This window comes from Mus caroli, chromosome 4 (genome assembly GCF_900094665.2).
Source record: "Mus caroli chromosome 4, CAROLI_EIJ_v1.1, whole genome shotgun sequence".
Lineage (NCBI taxonomy): Eukaryota > Metazoa > Chordata > Mammalia > Rodentia > Muridae > Mus > Mus caroli.
This window is the reverse complement of record NC_034573.1, coordinates 14938198-14964473: the sequence shown is the minus strand read 5'-3', so window position 1 is coordinate 14964473 and position 26276 is coordinate 14938198. Positions and strand designations below refer to the sequence as shown.

At 36.7% G+C, this 26276-nt stretch overlaps 1 protein-coding gene and 1 non-coding gene across 2 annotated transcripts in view; one reads left to right on the top strand and one right to left on the bottom strand.

Moving 5' to 3' along the window:
* Nucleotides 1-1432: 1432 nt before the first annotated feature.
* Rmdn1 (regulator of microtubule dynamics 1) overlaps nt 1433-26276 on the bottom strand; it is a 31958-nt gene continuing 7114 nt past the window's right edge. Inside the window, exons 3-10 of the mRNA XM_021160477.2 lie at nt 21441-21528; nt 19609-19768; nt 12698-12787; nt 8355-8410; nt 6793-6880; nt 5608-5638; nt 2766-2899; nt 1433-2212 (exon numbers count right to left, since the gene is read on the bottom strand). Of these exons, the coding sequence (XP_021016136.1) occupies nt 2174-2212; nt 2766-2899; nt 5608-5638; nt 6793-6880; nt 8355-8410; nt 12698-12787; nt 19609-19768; nt 21441-21528 (686 nt within the window). The 3' untranslated portion in view covers nt 1433-2173. The remainder of the gene's footprint in view (nt 2213-2765; nt 2900-5607; nt 5639-6792; nt 6881-8354; nt 8411-12697; nt 12788-19608; nt 19769-21440; nt 21529-26276) is intronic.
* Nucleotides 15469-15527, top strand: LOC115030950. The gene has a single exon (XR_003836546.1). It is a non-coding gene; the product is annotated as a U7 small nuclear RNA (small nuclear RNA).

Sequence of the window (26276 nt, the reverse complement as noted above, 5' to 3'; positions counted from 1 at the left end):
AAGGAAAAAAAAACTATTGCTTGAACTTAGTTATTAGAGGTCTGGCTAAGTGAAAAGGCACAATCTCAAAAGATCATATTCTATAAGATTACATTTCCCTAAAAGGCTTAAAATGGCAAATATATAGTAGATTAGTTGTAGTGTATGTCTGGAATGTGAGAGAACTGAAGGTGCCTAGATATGACTATAAAAAAGCACTAGGTCTTTGAAATGAAACAAATTCCTATCTTGCCTGTGGTGGTAGTTATAAAAATCTGTAAAATAACGCTATTAAGAGCTAGACATGAAGTGAGGACATCTACAAGTCTATAGATGTGTTACTTACTTTGGTACTATACCTTAGTTTCATGCACCCAAGGGCAAAGAGAAAGATGGTTATTTAGAACCCACTTGTACTACATTATCTAATTTATTGTGAGTCTTATTTTAAAATAAAGTCCTATAAAGAATCAAAAGATAGATTCCCATCCATAAAAGTCTATATTACTGGAAAAATACTTCATTTCACAAAAATAACTTCAGGGAAATAACTTTTTTGTGAGTGCTAAGTAATAATTCCAGAACTTTGTGCTAGTAAAAAAAAAAAATTGTACTAGAAAAGGCATTCTATCAAATAGATTCACAAGAGCAACTGTCATATTCATCTGGTAAATCCTTACTTAAGAAATGCAAGGACCTGTATCTTAATGCTAGCATAGTAATACTAATATGATTCAATGAGCTGGATATGAAAAGTAGCTCAAGTTCATAACTAGACAATGAAGATATGAAGTGGCTGTTGACAGTAGTCAGGAGGGGAAAAAATGAAGGAAAAAAAAACAAAATGAAGACAGTTATCACACTGTTAAGTAATCAAACCACCTAAAGCAAAACAAAGTGTATCAAATGGAAATGAACTTAGCAAATGATGCAATAGTTAATTTCAAAGTCATGAATATAAAAGCCAAAGAAGACTGAATATAATTAACTGGAGTCCCAGAAGACAAGATGGAACATGATTCTCAGAGGTTGATCTGGACTGAAGGACAGTTGATAGTAACAATTGCATTGGCCTCTCAAAAAAGTCTTGTAAGAGTTGGGAGAGATTTCTGCATTTAAACCAACTGTACTGCAAATCAAATTCTGATCTCCAAAAGCAGAACTTTGGGTCAGTTAAGGAGATCTGAGTATGTCTTGTTTGGAGGTGATGTAATAGGTGTGATAATATAATTGTATTTGCTTTGGAAGATGTTCTTATTTTCAAAAGCAGCTGAGTTTCTTAAGGATATGATAAAATCTGCAGTTTCAGAGGTTTAAAGATACATTATATGTGAATAGATATACACATATAGAAATGGCATATCAAAATATTAATACCTTAAATCCAAGTATGGGACGTACTTGGATGTTTATGTCTTAAGGTTTACATGGTAAAAGAGGAACAACACACACCTACACATCCTGCTGTAGTTTATTTAACATTACAATTCTCATGACTTTTGGGGAAAATACCCATACACAGTCCCATATTCATTCAGCTCTAGTTGTTGTAAGTTTATAGTGGTGGCATATCAGACTCAAGGTTTAGTACTCTGCCTGGTAAATGCCTATTTCCTTTAACCCTGAAATGTGTCCCTCCATTCTAAGTAGGATTACAATTTGTCAAGTAACAAATTCAACCCATCTATGGAGGTATACCACATTTTTAAGAGTGTTCCACAGAATTTTTCTTTATTCAGGTTGCCTCTAAGACACATATCATTCAAGGTCTTTATGCAAGGAACCCTCAGCATCCTAAACAGCTAGCTTCTCTAAGTCAGCAACTTCATTCGATTGCAGCTTGAGAACCGTTCCCTCATGTGCCACCTGCTCACAAAGCCTTTTGAAAACGGTTCTTCCTCAAGTGATCAATACTTACATATCCCATACCATTTTCTTTCTCTTGGTGTTCCAAATGTCTGTCTGAACCAGGGGAATGTATTGCTGCTACTCTTAGGGCACACTGTGGCAGTTTCTTATTTACTTGTGAAGAAACCAGAACTTTTTACATTTATTTTTTAAAATGGTCACACATAAAAGAACTGAGAAAAAAAAAAGCCATACAGCCGTGACGATTAATGTATAATGTTTATAAATCAGTGAAAACAAAGTATTAGGTATGTTGTTGCCTTCTCCAAAATGTTCTCAGTTCTCGTCACAAGCCTGTAAGCAATTGAGCAGCTTCTGTCTGTATCTAAAGTGAAAAACACATGTTACATATACATGGTGCAGCCGAATTTATAAAGCTTAAGTTTATAAAATAGACTAGTTTCTGAGCGTTTCAGGATAACAAAGATAGGACATGGTAAGAATAAGGTCTCCTGATATCGATGACTAGATGAGATTGATTCTAAGAGAACTCTAGTTCATTTCCTTAACCCTCCACACCCTGTCCCCAATCTTACTCCCCTGCAGTGTCAGAAATTGAACCAGGTCCTTGTGCATGTTAGTAAGCACCTATCGCCAAGCTGCGTTTTATGTTTTAGAAACAGCCTCTGATGAGATACACGTTGTAAATGTACATCAATTCTACACTGCAGCAAGCAGCTTCTGGCATTTGATGATAGTCACTAAGGAGCACTCATGGTAAAATGTAAAGGTGAATATAGAAATGGTGTAACACTTGGATGAGCTTTCCACAACACTATGCATTTAAATAGGTTCTCTTTTAAGGATGTTCTCAGTTCATTAATTTACTAATGCCTGAAAGAAAGCCTATCTGCCTTACTTTATTATAAATATTTTACCTGTTTATCTTCTTCTGTGTGTGCTGGATAACCCTTGGCTTTTACCAACCAGAACGCAGCAAGCTTTTTGTTGTTTAGCTTCAAGTATGTCTTTCCTAAAAGCAGCAAGTTTTTGCTGTAGAAGTTTGGATCCACTGTACATAAAAAGGGCAAACAAAATCAGCTCCAGAGAAATAAGTGTCTTTATTTTTATAGTTTTAATATTTTGGTCTGAATTCTAATAAAAATTGTGTGATTAAACAATGATTAGACTAATATAGTTCTTTTTTGTTCAAATGTTCTTATCTCAAAAAAATCCCTAAAGTAATTATGATGTATTGAATGTACATATGGACTGTGCACATCATTATACCAAGGTCTCACTTTAAAGTATCTTCATGCTGATAGAACATGGGCTATATAAGAACTATTTTCTTTTTAAACCACCCATCATCATTACATTCCAATTGCCTAGAACAGTGTAGGGAAAATAGCATCTGTTCAATGAGTTAGTGCATGAATGAAATCATGGTTAACATGATTTGATCTTCGTTTGCTAAATGTCTCCTATACTTAGGCACAGAGGAAAAACATGAACACAACTAAATGGTTTACCAAGTATAAACTTAACATTGCTACAAGAATCCACATAAGAAAACAACGGAGTAAGAGTTATGCATCTTGGAGGATGAACGGGATTTTGAACAGGAAAAGCTGAGAATATTCTTGGTTGAAAGAAAAGTGCAAACAAAGCCCAGGAAATTGAGAGTTATTAGAAGCTGGGAAGGAGGAGGAAGAGACAAAGGCTGGATAAGGGAACCACAGAATCCAGCACAGTAGGGAACTAGGACCGCTTACTCAACACTTGTATGTAGACTTCAGCCCTTCCCAAGACAAAGATGAATGCCTGAGACAGAGCTAACTGTTTCCATTTGATTTACATCTCCTATGAATATACTGCAGTGCCAATGCTCCAAAAATATGTATAATTATATGTTAAATAATTTTAAGAAACTTATGAATAAAGTTCAAAATAATCCTAATTTCTTCTTGAGGCAGAATTCTGTAGTGTACTCCAAATGAGCCAGGAACTTACTAAACTCAAAGGCATAGTGTCTCAGCCTCCTGAGTGCTGATAACCACAAACACACACCATCACACTCAGCCCTGACTCTTCACATAGTTTCCTGCTAGTAATCTTAGTCTTTCTGTATGCCAAGAATGCTTTCTGAGGCTAGGAATGGCACTTAGTAATAGAACACATGCTTGACACATGAGTTTAAAAAGAATAAAGCCTACTTTTTCCTGGATACAATTTTTTGATAAACTATATTTGCTTAAAACTCAAAGTCCTTTAATTTCGTTAAGCATTTTACAGTTAAGTACACTGCTTTACGTATTCACTTCCTCATCTAGGAAGTCATCCAAGTACTGTATGTAAGCAATACAAACATAATCACAAGCCAAAAAGGGGGGAAACATCCCATCTTATCCATATGTACAGGTTCACACACACAGTTGAAAATAAGGAGGCTGATAGGGGAGGTGTGGATGACAGACTATGGGAGGGGCTTTGGACTAGAACTAGGGCAACCTTTAACTTAGGAAAAGTGACTGCTCATAAATCAGATGTGAGTGAACCACCAAGGACATGACTCTAGGAGCAAAGGAACAAGCCCAGTGTTAGCAGCTTTACTCGGGACTGCCAACCCTTAAATGTCCTAAGGTCCAATTTTACTTCTGAATTACAGTTTTAAACCCCCTGAGATAACTTCATATCATGATATATAAATTAGTTTGATTAGGGAAAATATCAAGAAAAGGAAACAGTGAACAAAACTTTATGAGTTAGATATTTAACATTAAACCATAGTTCTTTAAAGTTTTAAAAATTATCACTAAATTGTTTAAGTTTATGTGTATAGGATCTCAGATTAATAAAGAATGTGTCTTAGATTTCTGTTATAAGAAATTGTGCATGTGTCACATGCCTGTAATTCCAGTGTTTGGATGCTGAGGCAGGAGGATCAATACTTTGGGGCCAGCTTGAGCTATATATTGACAACTATTAAAGATTTTAAAAACTCAAAGGTATTTGGAGTGGCTTTTATGATACAAGTGATCAAAGACATGTCTCTTATTATGTTTCTTTCCTTGGGACTGACCTGAGGGCCTTGTGCATGTCACCAAAGCAGTGTGCTGTCGAGTTACAACCCCAGTGTCAGTATTTTTTTTATAAAGGTTCCAGAAATATGTAGGGCAGGCAAGCAACAGTGTTATAGGAGCAGCCATTTTTATCACAATAAGAAAAACATTAAATTATTTTACAGTGGAATATAGTATCCTGCAACATACCACAAATTAGCTTGGTTTTAAATAGTTTTCATTTAGGTACTTCTTATTAACTATAAAATATCAAGTTAAACAAGTTGTCAGAGCTTCCTGATAAAGAATGATATTAAATGAAGAGAACACTGCAGAATTGGAATTCTGAATGTAAGTGCAATTCCTATTTGTTAAAAAGTTAATATTTGGGGCTGGAGAGGGAGCTCATCCGGTTTAAGTTACTGGACGCTCTCCCAGTCGCGCTGGGTTGAGTTCCCAGCACCAACATGGCAACTCACTACTGTCTGTTAACCCCAGTCCTGAGAGGGTGCCTTCTTCTGCTTTCCAAGAGCACCAGTCATACACTGACATACATTCAGGAGAAATACCCAAATACATACATTTTTTTCTTTTTAGTTTAAATTTGTTTTATATTACCCAATGTGAAAGATACAGCAAATTCTTGATTTAAAATATGCTATGACATAGTAAACACTTAGACAATATTATATTAATAGCTGGAGTAAAAGTATTTTACCTTCTTCTGCTTTGTGAAAGTATCTTAAGGCCTGTTAAGAATACAAAGAGTACAAGTAAAATAGAACGAATTAGACTCAGGAAGTTAGAAAACAGGTTTTTTGAAGGTTGATTCTTAGTACTAAAGGTTTCAGAGAGTTAAGTGATCATAAAACAACTGATGAGGTCAGCAGGGAGAGTATCATAGGCTAAATATAACTATTAAATAATCAAAGACTGGGATTTTATAGTGAGAATCACTTCTAATACTTTTCTGGTTGCTATGCAGAGGTAGCACCACACTCTCCTGCACACAGTTAAGGAAGTGGTCATGTGTGATTCACTATTACGTCTCTCACAAGTAATAATGGTGGCTTTTTACACAACTAAATATAACTAAATGATGAATTCATTCATAATACCCTCCTTATATTTTGAGGTAGGTAGGGTTTGTGTGTGTGTGTGTGTGTGTGTATGTGTGTGTTGGTTTTGGCTGAGAATGGAGAGAAACCAGATCCTAGAACATCCACTGGTATACCATAGATCCATATACCATAGGGGCAAACAACAACAAATATTCATTAATATGAGAGGAAAAATACTAGGAAAATTTTTCAGTTGTCAGTTTCTTTACATTTTGAAAATTAGGTGACTAAGTAAACTCAGGATTTTCACCCAGTAGGAATGGAAAGGAGTTCAAACCCCAGCACCCAAAAGGTGGGAGGGTGAACTTTAAAGTTTACCTACAAATTTATAAATTTTATTTTTATAAGAAAAGCAAACAACCTTTAAAATATGAAGAGCCTTTCACACAAGAATTTTTCCTTACTTCTTACATGTTCTTCATTTCTCTAAATGACTTTCTATATATAGTATCTCTAAAACTTACTGGGTAAAAATCAGAGTACTCTTATTCTACTTTTTGGCTTCTACATGGTATAAATTACAATCAGAAAACAGGTCTCTTTTAGCCATTAGCTACTTTAGCTGACAGTATACCAGAATTATCAGCCACTCACCTAAACAACAAGAAAAGGCACTCGCCAGACCTGGACAGTAAGTATTAAGCCTTTGTGATACTGTTGAATGGGAGCATTAGAAACTCGCTCAAGTCCCTCAGAGAATCACATCTCCGCATGTGTGGACTCTGTAGAATGGTACTGTAGTTAAGAAATCAGTACTAACTTAAGAAAGGACATCATACTACCTCCTCATAGGTGGAACTAGGAGGATTTGCAAACAGCACTTTAGCAATTCTTCTTTGATACCAAGGCATTTCAGCAAATGTATAGCACCTACACGGGAAGAGATGGCATTATGCATTCAAATTGTACCTTTTTACTGAGAGAACCAAACATTTCGTTTGTTTTTTCGAGACAGGGTTTCTCTGTGTAGCCCTGGCTGTCCTGGAACTCACTTTGTAGACCAGGCTGGCCTCGAACCCAGAAATCCGCCTGCCTCTGTCTCCCAAGTGCTGGGATTAAAGGCTTAACAGACATTTAAAAAGGACTCTTCTGTTACATTTATAAATAATTTAACTTTATATGATGAAGTTAATATTCATACTGAATCATTTGGAGACTGACATGAACAGGAGTTGGATCTACTTTGAGATTGACTATCAACAGTAGTGGTCACTTTCTGCCAGGTACAGGCCAATATTACTCTTTCTTATTTGTTCCTTAGAACAACTAAGTAATACAGAATTGCTATTACAATTTATGTTTTCTTCTGAGACTTAGTTATGTTAATATGTACCCCAAGCTAGCCATGAACTCCTAATCCTTCTGCCTCATCCTTGCTACTGAAGGGCTTATGTCTGAATTACTACTACTAGTTTTGACATAAGGAAATTCAGAATTCTTTTAATGATAAAACTAATGTACTCTGCATGAATAACAATAACAGCCAGTAATTTGTGCTCATTTTAAAAAGGGTGAAGTTGATGATTAATATTCAAAAATATTTACAACGTCGTGAAGCAGATAAAAACCTGTTTGGGATCTTTGACTAGGAACTTGAACTCCTTGAGGCATAGATTTTATCACATGCTTGCTTAGTGATTAAGTAGCTGTCCTTTGATAATTATTAATCTACAGTGGGTATTTTAATCTGAAAAGTACTTATTACTTTTGTAAAGGAGTTTGATGGACTTTTATAACAGTAAATATTTAAAACATTTGTATGTCCTCATACCAGTAAAGTAATTCCTCATATTGGAAACAAGAGCTCACTGAAGCTTGAAGAAAGATTACATAACTTTCCAGATTAATCAAATCTCAATCTGCCACATTTTGAAACTACAAAAACTTCATGTGACAACCTGCTATATTTATACGACTGCAGTTTTCCTTAGCCTGGGAAATGAGGCCTTTTCCAAGAAAGGGAAGATAGAGGTCTACAAAAGAGTCCTAAAGTATTTTTAGTTTTCTTGGGGTTTTTATTTTTCTGGTGGTAAGAAAGCAGGTTTTGAGACACAGACTCATGGGAACCGTACTGCCTCCATCTCCCTATGTAGGTGACAATGAACTTGAACTCCTGATCTTCCTGGCATAATCTACTTGCTGGGATTGCAGGCATGCGCCACCATACACCATACTAGAAATACATACACAGGTGCTATTTCATGATTTAATACTTGACTCTGGTAAATAGTATTTTTAAATAGTTTGTTTTTGCTTACATATAAATTATCAAATAAGAGGCTTATACATACTATGAAATAAAATCACACTAAATAGGACAGAAACATTACTGAATTTTTCTTACCAAATACCCATAAGGTGAATTGAAGTAGCATCTTTAGGGTTCAGCTCAATTGCTTTCTGTTAAGAAATAAGAAAACCTTTCTAAACACCAAAGAAGCAGTGAATTAAAAAAGAAAATTATTACCCTGAATTTTAAAGATGTACTTTTTAAAGTGTGTATGTGTCTGTGTGAATAAATGTCACATATGTGCAGGTACCCATGGAGGCTAGAAGAGGGTGTTGGGTCATTTGGAGCCACAGGCAGTTGTACCTAATTTGGGTGCTGGGAACTGAACATGGGTCTTTTGGGAAAGCAGTCTCAACACTCTTAACCACTGAGCCATGTCTAGTCACTAACACACGTTTTAATCAATTACAGCTTTCTTCCTCATGATCCATTTCCCCTCTCTTCACTGCCCTTGTCTGCCCCTGTGTGTTGACATGTGGTTAGGGGAGAGGTTAGAGCCAGATGTCTCCCTAATCATTTTCTACCTTGTTTTTAAAGATGGGGTGCTGTAACCAAACCTGTGGCTTACAGGCTGGCTAGACCAGGTGACCAGCAAGTCCCCAGGATCTTTCTGCCTTTGCTTCAGCCCACACTAGAATTATAAGTGCATGCCTCCACACCTAACATTTTATATACTGGAAGCTAAGCTCAGGTCTTCATGCTTGCATGGCAAGTATTTTATAGACAGTCATCTCCTCAGCTCCATATTCTTTTTGCAATGATTTTATTTTTACGTGTATTGGTGTTTTGCCTCCATGTATTTCCTTATGAGGTATCGGATCGCCAAGAACCAGAATGACAGACAGTTGTGAGCTGTCATATGAGTGCTGGGAACTGATCCTGGGTCCCCCTGAAGCCAGTGATCTTAACTTGCAGAGCCACTTCTCCAGTCCCTTGCCTATATTCTTAATTGCTTAAATTTGTTTCAATACACAACTAAAGACTTAAAGATATATTTTACACGTTTCAGAAATTGATATAGGAGGTGAGAAAACAAAACAAAACAAAAAACCCACACAAATTAACCTAATTCTGGAAACAGTTTAATGAAGTACAGTTTTTAGGTTTCTTTAAGATGAAAAGAAAGATAAATATGTCACTTTTGTCAAATTTTAAATGAATATTGAAGAAATGTCTTCCTAGTATTTCCCGTCCCCCCAAAAACTCACCTGAAAATAGGTAATTTTCTTCATATAAAAATTTTGTTAAACTCTCTCATGTATATCCAAAATAAAAGTAAAAATGGTGCTATTTGTAGAACGTACTATGTATAATGGAAACATGCTGATAAAAATCTCTGTATTTATTACATCAATTATTATAAAGCACACACTGAAGAAAACCTTTAAAGAAGTTAATACTGCTAGTTAAATCTGCTAGTTTATTGAAAACCACTAAGGAACTCTCACAGATTATTTATTCTGATTATTTTTATTAAAACTTCTTAACATAACCCTACATTTTCCCTTATAGTTTGATCTATGAAGAACTATATTTCAAATATTTATATTGTTAAGGTTATGATGCTGTAGACGGACTTCTGGGACTCAAATCAGAGCTCAATGACTTGATAACCTTAGCAAATTCTGTATTTTTGAGGCAGCTAAATTTTTGTTTTTATAAAGAAAATTGATTGGGAGTACAGTGTATTGGTAAACCATTTACCTAGCATGTTAGAGGCCTTGGGTTTGATCCCCATGAATAAAACAAAAGAGAAAATTGTCCTGTAGTATAGTGGTGAGGATGCGCTAAGTCACAAAGTGTGCTGAGCAGTAGCGTTGTCTAGTAGAATCATTGCTGTGTTCACTGTTCACAATATGGTAACAGATAGTAAAATTTGATGGCTGTGGTAGACACAATAACAAGAGTAAGGCTAGCCACATGTGTCTTGGTAGAAACCCTTTGAGATCTCAGGCTTTCCCAGTTTTTTGCTGTGTTAGGAAGCACAACCAGAGATCTAGATATGCTAAGCAAGCACTCTACCAAGTGATCTACATACCTAACCTTCATATATTTACTTCAGGGCTGCTTTCAAATAAGGGCCTTTGCTGTCCTTTTTGCCATTAATTTCCCTTCCAAAACCAACTCAAAGATGTTAATAATGCAATAATGGAAATAAAAATATCTTTTAGTATGTAAATACTAAGTATAAATATTTAAACATATACTTGAAAATATAGCTTATATGAAGCATTACAGCACTGAGTCACAAACAGACACATCCTATTCTTTTGTGGTTAAAAACTGAAAAGTAGTCACTAAACTGTTTTCTACAATTTTTCATTGCTCTCCTTGAAACTCATGTTATATGCTTAAAGGGGGAGTGGGTTATAAAGATTCATTAGAACAGATAGCTCTGGAACACCCAGAGAGTGGGAGGGGACTACAGAGGGAGAAGTCTCCTGTGTGACATACCTCTGTATTCTGAAATATAAAGTAATAGTACTGTATTTTACTGAAGCTAAGGCACCAAAATGAGTGCATTGCCAGGTATGGTAATGTATGCCTAAAGTCCCAGAGTCTGTAAGGCTGATTTAGGAAGAGTATGAGTTTGAGGCCAGTCTGGATTACACAGCAATAACATGCCTTACATAAGCAAGCAAGCAAAAGCCCCAAAGCAGTATGGCATATAAGCCATTTTATATATTACTTTAAAAAGGATAAAAATATTGCTTCCAGGGCTGGAGTGATAGGTCAGCCCATAAGAGTTTTGCAGAGGATCTGGGTTTGGTTCCCAGTAAGTTCGTTACAACCTGTTACTCCAGTTCCAGGAGTTCTGACACCCTCGTCTAACCTCTGTAGGTACTGCATGCAGTGGTGCACTTACGAACAGACAAATCACTCATATTATCAAAGAAAAATAAGGAATACAACTTCCAATTTATACTGTAAGGTACCACTAATTCTCTAATGCAATCTTAATTCAGATATATTAAAATATGAAGCATGTAATTGTAAAATGCAATGTGTTTGTTTCAGAAGTTAGGTTTCCTAATTGCCAGTCCAATGTTATTTTTCCTCTAGTAATTATATAAGCTTGAACCTGGGACTTCTCTCTGTAAGCTCCTGCAGAGTTCCGAAGTAGCATACTTAGCCAGTTCCTGTCTGTGCTGCTGGTTCATGTGTAGTCTGAATGAGCTACAATCAAAGATTTTTAAATGCTGAATATTTCTGTGGTTGTTTGTTCTCTGTCTGAGAATTATGAAATGATGTGCACATAGAGTATGAAATCTATAGATTTCTATGTAATTTTCACCACTGAACAAAGGTTACTAAAAACAAGTAAATCAACTTTAGGGAGAATAGGAAAAAACAAAATACATATTGCATGATCTTAAACACAATTATTACTACTAAGACGGCTGTTTCAGTTGTATTGGAAGGTTAGAGTTTAACCACCAGCATTCAAACCTTCTTTCACAGAAACTGGTTTAGCCATGGTTTGGGGTTTTTTTTTGTTTGTTTGTTTGTTTGTTTGCTTGCTTTTGGTTGGTTGGTTTTGTTTTGTTTTGTTTTGTTTTGTTTTGTTTGTTTTGAGACAGGGTTTCTCTGTATAGCTCTGGCTGTCCTGGAACTCACTCTGTAGACCAGGCTGGCCTTGAACTCACAATATTTGCCCATCTTTGCTTTCAAGTACTGAGATTAAAGGCATGTGCCACTATATGTAGCATTTTTTAAATTCAATAGGATGTTATCAGTTGGTTTCACAAATGGTTTGAAAAGTTTGCACACTGGAACTTTTCTTTGGAAACACTCATTCTTGAAGGCGAATTCCTATATTGTAGAGAAGCTCTGGTTAGCCCACTAAACAATAACATAAGTCAAGTGGAGGAAAGAGATGAGAAGCCATCTTGAACCTCCCAGTCCTAGCTGAGAAAAGCATATAAGAGGCCTTAGCGAGGTCAAGGCAGAAGCATTAACACATTAAATTGACCAAGAAAATTAGAAGAAATAATGAAGTATTATTGCTCTATCCCACCGGACTTTGGTTTGTGATTTTTTTTTTTGGTTTTATTTGAGACAGGGTTTCTCTGTAACCCTGGCTGTTCTGGAACTCACTCTGTAGACCATGCTGGCCTCGAGAACTCAGAAATCTGCCTGTCTCTGCCTCCTGAGTGCTGGGATTAAAGGCATGTGCCACCACGCCCGGCTTGTGATTTTTTTTTAATGAGATAGGTCTTGTTCTGTTTCCTCCAATGGGTCCCTAACTCCTAGGCTCAAACAATCTCATGCCTCTGCTTTCCAAGAAGTTGGCCTACAAACATGCAGTAATGTGTTCCATATATAATGATTGGTAAGTAAAACACACAAACTCAGAAAAATGCTGAATTTCTAAATTCATGAACTTAAATCAGTACCTCAAAATGCTCCTTGATAACATAGGCATTTGCAATCTTAACCTTGATGCCTTCATAATCTCCAACATCACTAATGCAGATTGCATACCACTAAAAGAAAGAAGAAAAAAGGGAATACTTTTAATATTTCATCTAATACAAAGAAAAATTATATATGTACTCTTCAATTGTTATTCTCATTTGGCAAAATGTTACTGAGCATAATAATGAATTAAGAACAAAAGATATAAATAAAAGCAGACAGCCATTAGGAACAAGAGGGTGGAACACATTATAATGACCTATATAATACAAGGCAGAAAGTGGTACCAACTAAGGCAATTGCCAATATAATTGAGAAATCACATCTGAGTATCAGTTTAGATAGGTTTGCGACTGAATGGCTCATTTACCTTTTCATATCCCTTTTCAACATCTATATTGCTGTAATACAAACAGCCACTACTGTCAACTCTGGGATCACCTTCATAACCAGTTGGATAATAGACCAAACTGAGACAATCTGAGTTTCTTTACCAAAAACTAAATATAAAATATCTAAACTTCATTAAATCAGATGCTTTGGAGACCCACCAAATTTAGGGTAGCATTGGGGAAAAAATGTCTTCAGTAAAAAAAAAATATCTATGAAGCCTCAGAACAATTGGCTAGTTTTTCTTGAGTATCAGAAGGACCTGCCTTTGAATTCTGTACCTACAACAGTTTCTTATTATGAATATTTCTCCCTTCTCTGTGAGCTATTTGTTTAAGATACTAATACAATATACATACAATACTAATAATATACTCAATAAAAATATATAGATTTACTTAAATCTACTTTTCACAAAAGCTTTTTGTGTTCTGTCATGTTTACTGAAAAAAAAAGGCACATTTTGAAATGTACACATATACACACTCCTCTATAGACTATTATTATTTAGTCTCCATTGTTATCCAGTTGTATAGATTCAGTCCATTAGAAGGGTTACACAGGATTTTAAAGGTCTTCTCCCATCTATCAGAGCTGTTGCATAAAATATACCAAAACCACAAAACTTCTTTTTTTAAAAGGGTATTTATTTCATATGTATGGGTGTTTTGTTTACATGTATGTATGTGTGCCATATAGAGGGAAGAACAGGGCATCATATTCCCTGGAACTGGAATTAGAGGTGGCTGTTAGCTACCATGTGCTGGGAACAGAGCTTGGGTCCTCTACAAGACTGACAAGTGCTCTTAACCTCGGCGCCATCTTCCCAGCTTAAAAAAATTCATTTATGTATTTATTACGAGACGGAGTAGTTACAATGATGAGACAAAATGAACTATAAGGCCAAAAAAAGTACAGATGAAAAATACAGTCAAGTAGATGTAACAACTATAGAAAAAAATACACATAACAGAGCCTAAAATATCCAAAACTGATAATAAGACAATGAAAGCAGAAAATGGACCATTCAGCTATTTCAATACCCCACTTTCAAGAAAGGATAAAAATATTAAATAGAAACCAGCAGGAAAACAGATTTGAATATTAAAAACCAATTAGACTTATCACATAAAAAAATACTCAATCCACCTGAACATATCTAATGATTTAAAAATATGATAGCCCCCTTGTGAGTTGACTAATAGTTGACTCTAGATGCATAATGCCCTCCCTACACCAGTCTCTCTGAGAACCTAGGGTAAACATCATGGAAGGATTCTGAGCCTTGGCAATCATGACTTCTTTAAAGGACACTACTTGAAATCTCAGTGTTATGTAACATATATTGATTCATGTTTTAATGAACTCTATCAATTTCTACCTAATAATTGGAAGAGAACTTATTATTCTACTTTGCTGTTTTTATAATGTTGTTTGTATTTTTATGTTTGTTTCATGTCACTTTGTTTCTGAGTTCTTCTGTTAATGTCTTTTTTTAGTATTAGATTATATGTATGTGTTTAATTCCTTTATTATACTCACTATCCCCTCATTTAGTATCCTTCTGCACAGTGGAAACCTGGTCTGAGCTATACACTGGAAGTGAGACTAACTAGGTATCTGGAAGAAAAGACAAGCAGTGGTAAGTGCTTAAAGGTACAAGGAACTAAGGCATGCTGTTGCAACATTGCAACAGTATTGTCCATATGTAGAGATTAAAACTCACCTCTAGCTATCTACCACTGCCTAACCACCAGACTTTACTTGCTAGTTGTGATGCATACAATACAAAGACCAATAGAGAAAGAGTATACTACAAAAGTTATGCTCCATCCCAAGAAGTCAGAGAAGAAAAAGCTAAACAGTATAGAAACAAGATCTGCTAAAGAACATACATGGGCTGGTCTCTGGCCCCCACTACATATGGAGCAGAGGACTGCTTTGTCTGGCCTCAGTAGGAAAGGATGCACTTAATCCTGTAGATCCTGTAGAAACTTGATACCCCTGGGAAGGGGGATGCTAGCTGGGTGAGGTGGGAATAGGTAAGTGGGTGGGGGAGCATCTCTCAGTAGCAAAGGTGGGAGGATGGGGTGAAGAACTTGTGGAGGGGGGGACCAGGAAGAGGGGTAACATTTGGAATGTAAATAAATAATTAATAAAAAATAAATAACTGAATTGATATGTAAATAAAAACTGGGCCTTGGGTCTGCAGGGATGAGCTAACAGAAAACAGTATCATTTCTTCTTTAGAACTTTTCTCTAATGGAAGCTGAGCTGTCTGGAGATCTCTGGTGAGCAAACACAGCACAAGAATGTTCCCTAACAGGATACGGTCAGAAATCCTAAGGGTTACTGAGAGAGCTGACACTGCTCTTTCAGAATTTTTCTGGCTTTCTGATTTTTATTGGAAAAACCCCAAACTTACTTTTAGAATTTTTCTATCAGGGTTTCTGACTTGGTCAGAAGATCCAAGAGTTTTTAATAGCTGCTTTTCTGACTTTGGTCAGAAAACCCATGAGCTATCTAGATAGTTTTTAGAATTTTTACTAGCAGAGAGACTTGTCCCAACCAGAGAGTTTTTAGAATAGCAAGAAAAGGCTGTCTAGAGCAGGGCAGAGCAGAGCAGGGGGGGTGGGGGTGGGGCAGAGCAAGAAAGAGCAGTCTGAAAAGCCATCTCAGTAGAACCTACCCGCTAGCTTGTACCCACAAAAAATATTTAAAAAAATATCTGCATCTATACTAAGAAAAATGATGGCAGCACTAAGACAATGTGCATACATTCAGACAAGTAACTGCATAGCAGCAGTTCTCAACCTGTGGATCCCGACCCCTTTGAGGGTCTAGTATCAGACATTTACATTACCTTATGAAGCAGCAATGGAATAATTTTATGTTGGGGTCACGGTCACCACAACATGAGGAACTGTATTAAAGGGTCACAGCATTAGGAAGGTTGAGAACCACTGCCACAGAGGAAACTCCACCGGTGCATATGCCAGAAACTATACTAGACATCCTATATCTATGATAAAGCAGGTGACTGAAGAGCTATTGCACATGTGAATTACACACTACACAGAGACAGTATGTGCCTGTATAGTTACAAGAGACCAGAGACACTTTGTCCCTGAACACACATACTCAGTCTGCAACTGTATTCGTGAGAGTGACTATATAGACACAGATACTGTTTACTATCTGATTAGAAGATTTTCATTTGTCTTCTCACTCTTCTCTTCTCCCTCTTACTCGGGAGACAGTCTTTCCCAAAGGACAGCTATCCTGGAGTGGGAGATCTCCCTGCCTCACACTGTTTGGCACAGGGACTGTTTTAGGTTGTACAGGAGCAAGTCTCCATCCATTCCACTATTCGTGCTATTCTAAAGTGAGGACATGACTGCTCTAAGGTATGGATGAGCGAAAGGGTTTTTGTTTTGTTTTGTTTTTGTTTTGTTTAGCATAGATATGAGGGGGAGTACAGCCAAAGGTTTCTAGAAAAGTCTAGATCTGGGATTGAAATTAGTACATTGAACATGGGCAGAAGACTGAACTAGGTCATGAGAAGATGGGGTGGAGGAAGCAAGAGAGTTAGACAGGAAGATGGGGGGCTGAAATAGGAGGGTTATATAGGAATGAAAAGCTCAGGGTGGGAAGCCCATGAGCTGGAGTGGTTTAGGATGGAAGAACAGAGAGGAACCAGATGCCAGCCAGCATCCACTCAGTACCAGGTACTTTCGCGGCTGAGAGAGCCTGGAGGTCTCCAGCATGCTCTTTGGTATGCTATTAGGCACCACAGTCAGCCATTTGTCCCAGGTTTCTTTGGAACCTGACACCACCTTATCTCTTTTGTTGTCCTTGAGCCCTCTTCTGGACAGATTTCCTCTTATACTGTTTCTCATTCTCTCTTCTACAGATTACTAGGCTTACTCATTTTATTTTCTTCCAGACATACCCCTGGCAATAAATGCATTAATATATATGGTGATGTACTTGTTCTTTTAATATCCCAAAGTTGCTGGAGTTGAAGTGGAAGTTGGCTTAGATTTAGACTATTACTATATTTTCTAAAGGTTCTGACCATCGTGGAGTGATTCTGAGAGATTTTGCCCAGGGCACTGAGCACATGAACTGAGGTTACATTACTGAACTATTGATTATTTGAGGAATAAAACCTTACTCCAACCTAGTCACACTGGAAAATCACAAACACTTTAACTGAAAGAATACAATGGATAAAAATAAATACATTTTTAAGTCAGTAAGCTAATACCACGTGCCCATAAGAAACAAAAGAAATATGAAAAGCCAAGGCAACTTGACCCTTCCAAAAATTACCAATTCCAGTAATGGATCCCAGTGAAAATGAGTAAAATGACAGGCCAGAGAATTCAAAAGGAAGACTATAAGAAAATCCAATGATATCACTCAAGACAACAAAATATGAAAAGCTGAAGACAAGGTACATGCATGCCTGCAGACTGACAGCGCACACACACATACACACACACACACACACACATGAAAAAGCACTAATATATGACCCAGTTTTTAGGTACATAACCAAAGAAATTTTAGTGAGCCTGTCACAGAGATGTTTCCTGCAGCACTGGCCCACATCACCATGTTATGGAATTAACCTAGGTGTCTATCAACTGACGAGTAAACACTGAAAATATGGTCACAATGAAATGTATAACTTTGTATGCTAACATAAATAATGAGTTAGTTTCTGAAGAAAATGTGTCATATACACATAAAGGAGTTTTAAGAAGCTATAAAGAACTAGATTATGTCCTTTGCTAGGAAATGGACATATCCTGTTAGACCTAGTGGGGAAACCCCCACCCCATTCCCGATTCGGCGTGCACCCAAAAAATCACGAAGGACCATCTCTTGCTGTAATTACATGAGGACGTTTAATTACGGAGCTCCGGACCGACATGCATCCCACACAGGAGATAACGGATATCGGCCACGAGGCTCGAAAGCTAGGAGTTTTTATGGGGTAAGGGGCTTAGGGGTGTGGAATTCAGCATAGCGACACACTATTGGCTTATTCAAACATTAACAGAAGGATTACAGAGCAACAGGACTTTGTTCCTGTGGGCTGGGGGCTTATCTTTGTTCACATAGCAACCAGTTGATGTATGACTTTTACCTGGCGCCAAGGGGCAATAGCCAAATGGTGGGGACTCAGACAAGATAGCCTTGCCTGCGTCCTTGAATTCTTTTCATCTTCACAGTCAAGATGTTCTTAGGAATGCCTTAACAACAGCCCTGCCCTGGCAGGCCTGGAGACTGTTCACTTTGTTCCCAGTCCCAGGCCTGGGCAGTGGGCTCTTAAACAACTCACAATTTACAATATTTTACCTTCCTTCAATCCTACTAAGCAAAATAAGCCAGAATCAGGTAAACACTTATCTGTTTCTATTTCTTATTTGTAAAGCCTAGATTTTACACAGATACATAAAACCAAGTATATGACATGAAAGCAGACAAACTGGAGGAAGGAAAGTATCTAGCAAAAGGAAATGGGAGAGTAAATGGAGGAAGTGTGTAAGAGATGAATATGGCCAAATTACATGATATGCTGAAACTGTCTTTACACAATCCCTCAGGAGGAAGTAAAAGGGAGACAGAGATATGGGAAGAAATAAAATAGGTGGCGATAAGAAAGGATAGTGAGTGTGATCTCATATGCACCTATGAAAATTTCAAAGTGAACCCTGTTTTGTATGATTAACATATGCCAATTTAATAGAATTCACTGATATATGCAACATTCTTGGAATAAAATGATTTAAATAAATATCCTTTTTTTTTTTTAGTGCAGACTGAGATACAGAGAAGGCTCAGCAGTTGAGTACTTGATTCCCATACCCTAGCAATAAATAATCTCAAAAATATTTCAAGTAGACAATTAAAAGAATTAAAAATATTTGAGAATAAATTTAACCAAGTTAAGTTCACGAATATACTCTGAATATATAAAATACTGCTGAAAACCATTCAGGATCTAAATAAATAGAAACTAGGCTAGAATACTTAATATGCTCAAGATAGCCATACTCCTCAAATTGCTATACGGATCAGTGAAATATAATGCCAACAGGGAATGGTTCAGACAGAGTCTCCATTCTGTCTTTAGTTCCCCAGGGCCAACATTACAGGCTTATACCAATATGCTCAGCATTTAATATACTATGTCAAATGCTTGGTGTACTACTACAAATAAACATTGGTAACTTCTACCACTTGTTTAAAACAGGCACTTATGAGCATTTACAAACATACTAAATGGTTTAGCCTATTTGATAAAACTCAAAATTGTAACCATTCTGACTCTCCTCCTTTACAATACAGGACTTTCTTCTCCTTCTATAACTTGCTGGTAATGGGTGAGCTGGACAGGATCGTACTCTATAGAAATGACACTGCCAAATCCTTTACCCCAAATACATTTGCCTGTATCAGATGACACCGCTACTGACTGACTTACCTTATGAGCAGCAGAGCTTGACTCCTTTTTCTCTAGTGCTCTTTTTGCATAATCTAGAGCTTCATACACCAAGACTTTCTTTTCTTCTTCTGAAGTCTTACTAAGCTGTGCTATGTCACGGGATGCTCGTGCCAGCCGCCATAGTAGCTCTCCATCCTCACTAAGTTTAAACAAGATAGAAAACCATCTTACTGTACCCTGAAAAACTGTTGAAGGTCATACCACTAATGACAGTTCTTTAGGTTAACTAGGCTATAGCAATCATATAAGAGACATTATCAATATTTTCTTTTATAAAAGCTCTTATTTGCTAGAAATCTGTTGAAATTTTCCAAATTATTTGCAAATATTAACTTATCAATATATAATACCTAAAACACCAGCTTCCTTAGAAAATATTTCTGTATTTCCGTTCTCTAAACACTTGCCCTCAAGCTCAAAATGTAATACGAGACTTAATTTATTAACACTATTTCATACAATTTCTACCTGGTTCAGAGAGTACCATAAAATACACTCACTAGCTTTATGGACAGGATCGTACTCTATAGAAATGACACTGCCAAATCCTTTGCCCCAAATACATTTGCCAAACAACCGTGTGTGATAGTTACTTATCTATACATGATTGAATGAGTGGAATGACGCCATCTGGAACTACTTCTGAGTTTCAGTGCCATGATGCTGTATGACATATATCAAGCAAGGACAGTAGACTCCTTGAAGAACTGTTATGCAAATGCAATCATATAAAACAAAAATGGCTAACAAATTAAAAATCACAGTTGATAAAAAGTTTTAACCCTGAACTGCTTTTTAATTAAATGTGTGTATTTAAGCCTAATTTATACTTTGCTTTGTTAACGAAAAATAGCATTCACTTTACAATGTTGAAGCTGAAGGTATCAATAGTATGTTTATTATTCAGTTACACAAAATAATTATACCTCACAGCTTACTTCTTAAAGAAGCAAGGTAAAATGCTGAAACAGCTGACTCCTGAAGACAGAAAGACGACTCTACAGATAGCGACCAACTAAAGTTGGTGAGAATGGGGGAGGGAGAGCTTTTGAAACTATTAGTAAAAATAGATGAAAAGCAACTCAATATAGCCAGATTAGGAGGATGAAGTAAATCCCTGGAAATGTCCTTTTCCCTGCCTCTCCTTTAAAGAGTACACACTGGCATTCTATACAAACCATGCAGTCTAGAATTAAAAGCAGAAAACACAAGTATTTGTGTTTCTTTGAAAACTCTTTATAAACTCAGCTGCCATTCAGAACCATAGAACCAGCCTAAATTCCAGTAAATTCATTTAAATCTTATACCAATCAGGACTTACTGTTTTAAAAACCAAGAAATGTAAGTGATGAGAAAATGTATATATTTAGTAATACTTTTATGAACCAAAGCAAAATAGAAAAAAAATATTTCAACATTCCAATAAAGAGCAATCTTTAAATATCAATGAGATTTAAATAGCACTTTTTAGTCATTTACTTTAAATGATGATTTACTATAAACTGAATTTTAAGATATACTACTTTGGCCGGGCTTGGTAGCTCACACCTTTAATCCCAGTACTTGGGAGGCAGAGGCAGGCAGATTTCTGAGGCCAGCCTGGTCTACAGAGTGAGGTCCAGGACAGCCAGGGCTACACAGGGAAACCCTGTCTCAAAAAAAAAAAAAAAAAAAAAAAAAAAAAAAGAAAGAAAAGAAAAGATATACTACTTTGAAGAAGAACAAATGTTATGTGAAAGTTTTAATACCAATGAACCATTTTACTTTTAACAATCTATTTTTGAAACCCAGGCCAATCATCCACTACTTACCTTTCCTTGTACTGTATAAGCAACTGATAAAGCTTTTCTGTTTCTCCACTTTCATAGAGGTAGTCTGCTTGCTCAAGTATTTCTTCAACTTCCAAAATCATGAAATGAAAAGAAGTATCACTATTATATATGTTTAAAAAACCAGACAGATAAACTACCTTTAAATAAAAAATTCTGAACCATCTAGATAAAAGTACTACAGTGGTAAGCATGAAGTGATTATAGTAAGTGATCTACTGAATCCATAGGGGATACAACTCAGAGAACAAGACACTAAAAAATGAAAAAGGTGATTTCTTATGGGGTATTTGTAGCTCAGAAGCCTGTATGATCTCTTTGCTACTGCTGCTGCTAATTTACTGAGTGCCATGCACTGTATGAAATGATGATATAGGCTCGAGAGATGGTTCTGTGGTTACGGCTAGAGTTGGTTCCCAGTGTATCTAGATGACGGCTCACAAACACCTACATTTCAGCTGTCGAGTGCCAGACACCCTATCCTATCCTGCTTGGGTAAATGTTCAGAAATACCACCAGCAGCAGCAGCAGCAGCACCACCACCATCACCACCACCACCAGTACTATTTGACTCCAATTTCTTTATTATATATTGTAGTATAATACATTATATTCTACAGTCTTTAAAATATGTGTAATCTCTTCTGATTCTAAAGAGGAATTCTGAAAAGGAAACTGTGTGATAAGTAAGAAAAATGTAGTTATAATACGACAGGCTCACATAGGTACTCTGGTAGGAGCATGCAGACCACTCCAGGGAGTGGTCTGAAAATTGGTTGTTGTCTTATTTAATATTCTAAACTATCATGAAAATGTTTAAGAATAAGCTATGCTACCGACACAGAAATCACATTCTATAAAACAAACTAAACTTCTAGAGTAAATTACTTTTAACTTAAATTATGACAATATAGATATCCTGAGATGATTAAGAAACAAAACTATAAAATGAAATCTTAAATTTGACCTAAAATGAATACACACCAATTCAGGAGAGTTCTGCAAAAATTTTCAAAGAAAGAAATGCCAATTATGTGAGTACATGTATGTACTAGAACTCTTTGGCTTTCTAATTATTCTTGTGAAATGGACTGCAGTTACATCAGAGTCATCAGGACAAAATTAAAATATCCCTTACGTTTTTCTCAGGCAATCAAAATTTCCATTCTCCTGTGTTTTCTTTGTATAGCATTTAATACATAAAAAAATATGTATACTGAGAGTCAAGGATGAGTGTAATATGATGATCCAGAGCCAAGGCAAATCTTTCACACCAGTTCTTATCTGTCTAAACTCTACCCCACAGTTACCTGGCAACAGCCAATATAAAAGAGGCTGCTTGCCCCCTCCTCCCTCTCTTGCTCTCTTGCTTCTCTCTTGCCCTCTTGGGCTTTTCCCTTCCCCCTCTCTCCACGTGGTCATGGCCCGCCTCTACTTCTCTACTCTCTCCTTCTCTCTGCCTTTCTCTGCCTCTACTACCCTCTTAACTCCCCTCCCCATGCCCTGAATAAACTCCATTCTATACTATACTCTCATGTGGCTGATTCTCTCAGGGGGAAGGGATGCCTCGGCATGGGCCCACTGAAACATCCCCTTCCCCCATACCTCACCACACCTATCTCTTTATCTTTTTATAAACACATCACCAGTACTTCTTTGTGTCTCAGTAGTACAGAAAACAATATTATTAAAAATAGCACTTAAGTGATATTGAACATCTGTAGACTTGTTCATCCTTGAAGAGGAATGTTTCAAAAGTAGAGAAAGAAAGGAAGTGATACATGAAGAATATTTAGGTTGCTCACTAGTGACTAATTCATCTTCTAAGTAGTTTATGAGTGAGCTTCCATCTGCAGGAGAGTTTGTGAATATATTAATCTATCCCACAGAGGTTAAACATGTCCATTTTTTAAAAAACATAATGTTTTTGAAGCTCTAGTGTTTATTTGGTTCTTGCCATAGACTGGGTATTTGCTACCATCTTGTGGTAAGCTCAGAAATTACCACTTAAAAATTTAGTCTTAGGAATTTAGCACAGTTGTTGAGTGCTATTAAAAAAAAAAAAAAAAAAAAAAAAAAAAAAAAAAAAAAAAAAAAAAAAACAAGTACCTTGATAAGAAAGAAAAAAGAAATTGATATTACAAGGCCCAGAAAACCAGCCCTGGTAGTCATGAAATGACATACTAGTCCCACTTTTGCCAGTATGCCACAGGACAGAAACACTCCGTGAAGGCCACACAGCTAGCTCATTATGAAAAAGCACCACACAAAGGCAGGCATCCTGGGCAGTGGGCAGGGGTCTAAGGCAAGCCACCTTGGAGACCAGAGTCACTGCTTTTTTTCCTTTGTTATTTCCTGCCCAGTGGTGTGATGAATGCATTTCAATTTTCTTTCCTCTCTACTGGCTTGGAATATATTCTAAATCTGTTCTTTCTTTAGTTATCTATGGTGATCTGACTAAGAATGGTCCCCATATTTGAATGCTTAGTCAACAGGGACTGGCACTGTTTAAAGGGATTAGGGAGTGTGGCCTTGTTGGAGGAAATATCACTGGCCGGCCCAGGGCTTTGAAGGTTCAAAAGCACAAGCCAAGTCCCAGAGTCTCTCCCTTCTTGCTGCTTGTGGATTGATCTAGCTACGGTGCCTGCCTGTACGCTGCCATGCTTCCCACTATGATGAGAATGGGCTATATCCCCGAAACTGTAAGCCATCCCTAATTAATACTTTCCTTTATAGTTATATGGGGTTAGAGCCTCTTCACAGCAATAAACACTGGCTAAAAGAATCATTCTTAATTTTTCCACCTTTATAATGTATTTGGGTGGGCACACTGCCTTTAATCACAACTTAGGAGGTAGAGGCAGTTGGAACTGCTCTACATAATGAATTCCAGCCGAGCCAGAACTATCTAGTAAAATTCCACCTCAAAATAAGAAAACAGAAACCATGTTGGAAGTTAATCACTGTCCCAAGGAATATACCGCTGAACTCTGGCCATAGTTTCTGGATGCTCATTTTCTTGTTTTCTGGTTTTTTGTCTTTGCTGTTTTTGTTTGTTCTGTCAGCACTGGGATCAACCCCAGGCCTTGCAGGTACTAGGCAAGTGCAATGTCACTCAGCTCTTTTATTTTGTCACAAAGTCTCTCTGTGTAGACCGGGTCGGCCTCAAACAGTAGATTCTCCCACCCCAGTCTCTCAAGTGTAGGGATTACTGTTTTGTCTTTAAGTCAGCCATTAAGTATTTTTCTCTCATACAGTCTGAGCTTGCTTGTATTTCACATATAATAGCTCTTACTCATGACTCATCGCACTACTACTTCCATTGTACTACTCCTACCTGAGGAGTTTATCCCATGTTCACTACTTGAGTAGTCCATATTTTATGAAGTCTTTAAAAACAATCATCCTAATTTTCCAGGCCATTAATTTCTGCTTCTTTTTATTATTCCCTTCCCTTTACTTGAGGTTTCTGATAGTCTCTTGTTATGTTGGATGTTTTATTCCTTCAGTGTTCCATGATAAGAAACACAGTTACCACTACAAATGTTCTAATTTCCATTTAGCTTATTGTTATTCCATGTTTTATCCTTCTTTGTGAATTATTTAGAAATGCTTTCAAACATACTGAATTTCCTTGGCCACCTTTTTATTGTTACATTAGTACTGGAAAATATGAATGAATGATAGTAATTGTATTAGTAGAAGTGGGGATTGAACTCAGGGTCAAGACCAAATAACCTTCTGTCATGGCCTTGTGCTGATAATTAGAAAAACACATTGGCTTTCGTTATTATCAACTACACATTACCTTTTTGTTCCTCTTGGGTTTATTTTTAGGTGGCTTCTTAAGAAGCCCAAGTTGGTCTTGAACCAAAAAAAGGAAAAAGAAATCAGTCCTATGAGGTTCAGAATGTTATGTCAATTACAAAGATGCTGGAAGAGCAGGCATGTACCAACTTTATGTACAAGTATGCACTATTTTTAAGCAGGAGCTTGTAAACAATGTATTTCGTTAGTTCCTATTCATCATTAGGATAGGCTATGTACTATCATTGTTTTGCCCCAAATTTCTATGTCCTTGTATATGCCTTATTATTTAATCCATTTTTAAATTTTATATTTTTGAGACAGGGTCTTAACTAGTGAATTGGCTAACCTGGAACTGAAAGAGATTTATCTGCCTCTACCTGTGTGCTGGGACTACAGGTGGGCACCATCATGCCCTAGTGATTTACTGTTGTTGGGTTTCGGGGCAGGGGTTTAAGCTGAGTTAGCTTGGCATGCATGGTCAGGCTCTTCTACATACAGGGTTTTAGGACAGCCAGGACTAAACAGTGAGACCCTGTCTCAAAACAAACAAACAAAACAAACAAACAAACAAACAAACAAACAAAAAACAGAGTCTCCAAAATATGGACAATGAAACAAAACCCAAAAAGCTGAAATAGCCTTTTACTACATATATATATATATATAATATATATATATATTAATACATATATGTGTATATATATATTATATATATATATAAAAACATGGGTTGGGGGAGGAGAATGAATGAATGAATGAATGAAGCAGCTGTAATCCTAAGAAGATATATGTAGGACTACCCACATCTAGCTCCTGCTTGCCCCTCAGAAGATAGTAATGGCATATTCTCCCATATACCTTCACCACTACTACCACACATGCATAAAGCCTCAAGAAGATCTAGCTCCCAAAAGTATGCTTTTAATGTAACAAATATATACAGATATTTTTCACCCTAGACAGAATCTCACTATGTAATCGTGGTACACAGTAGAATCAGTAGGTAGA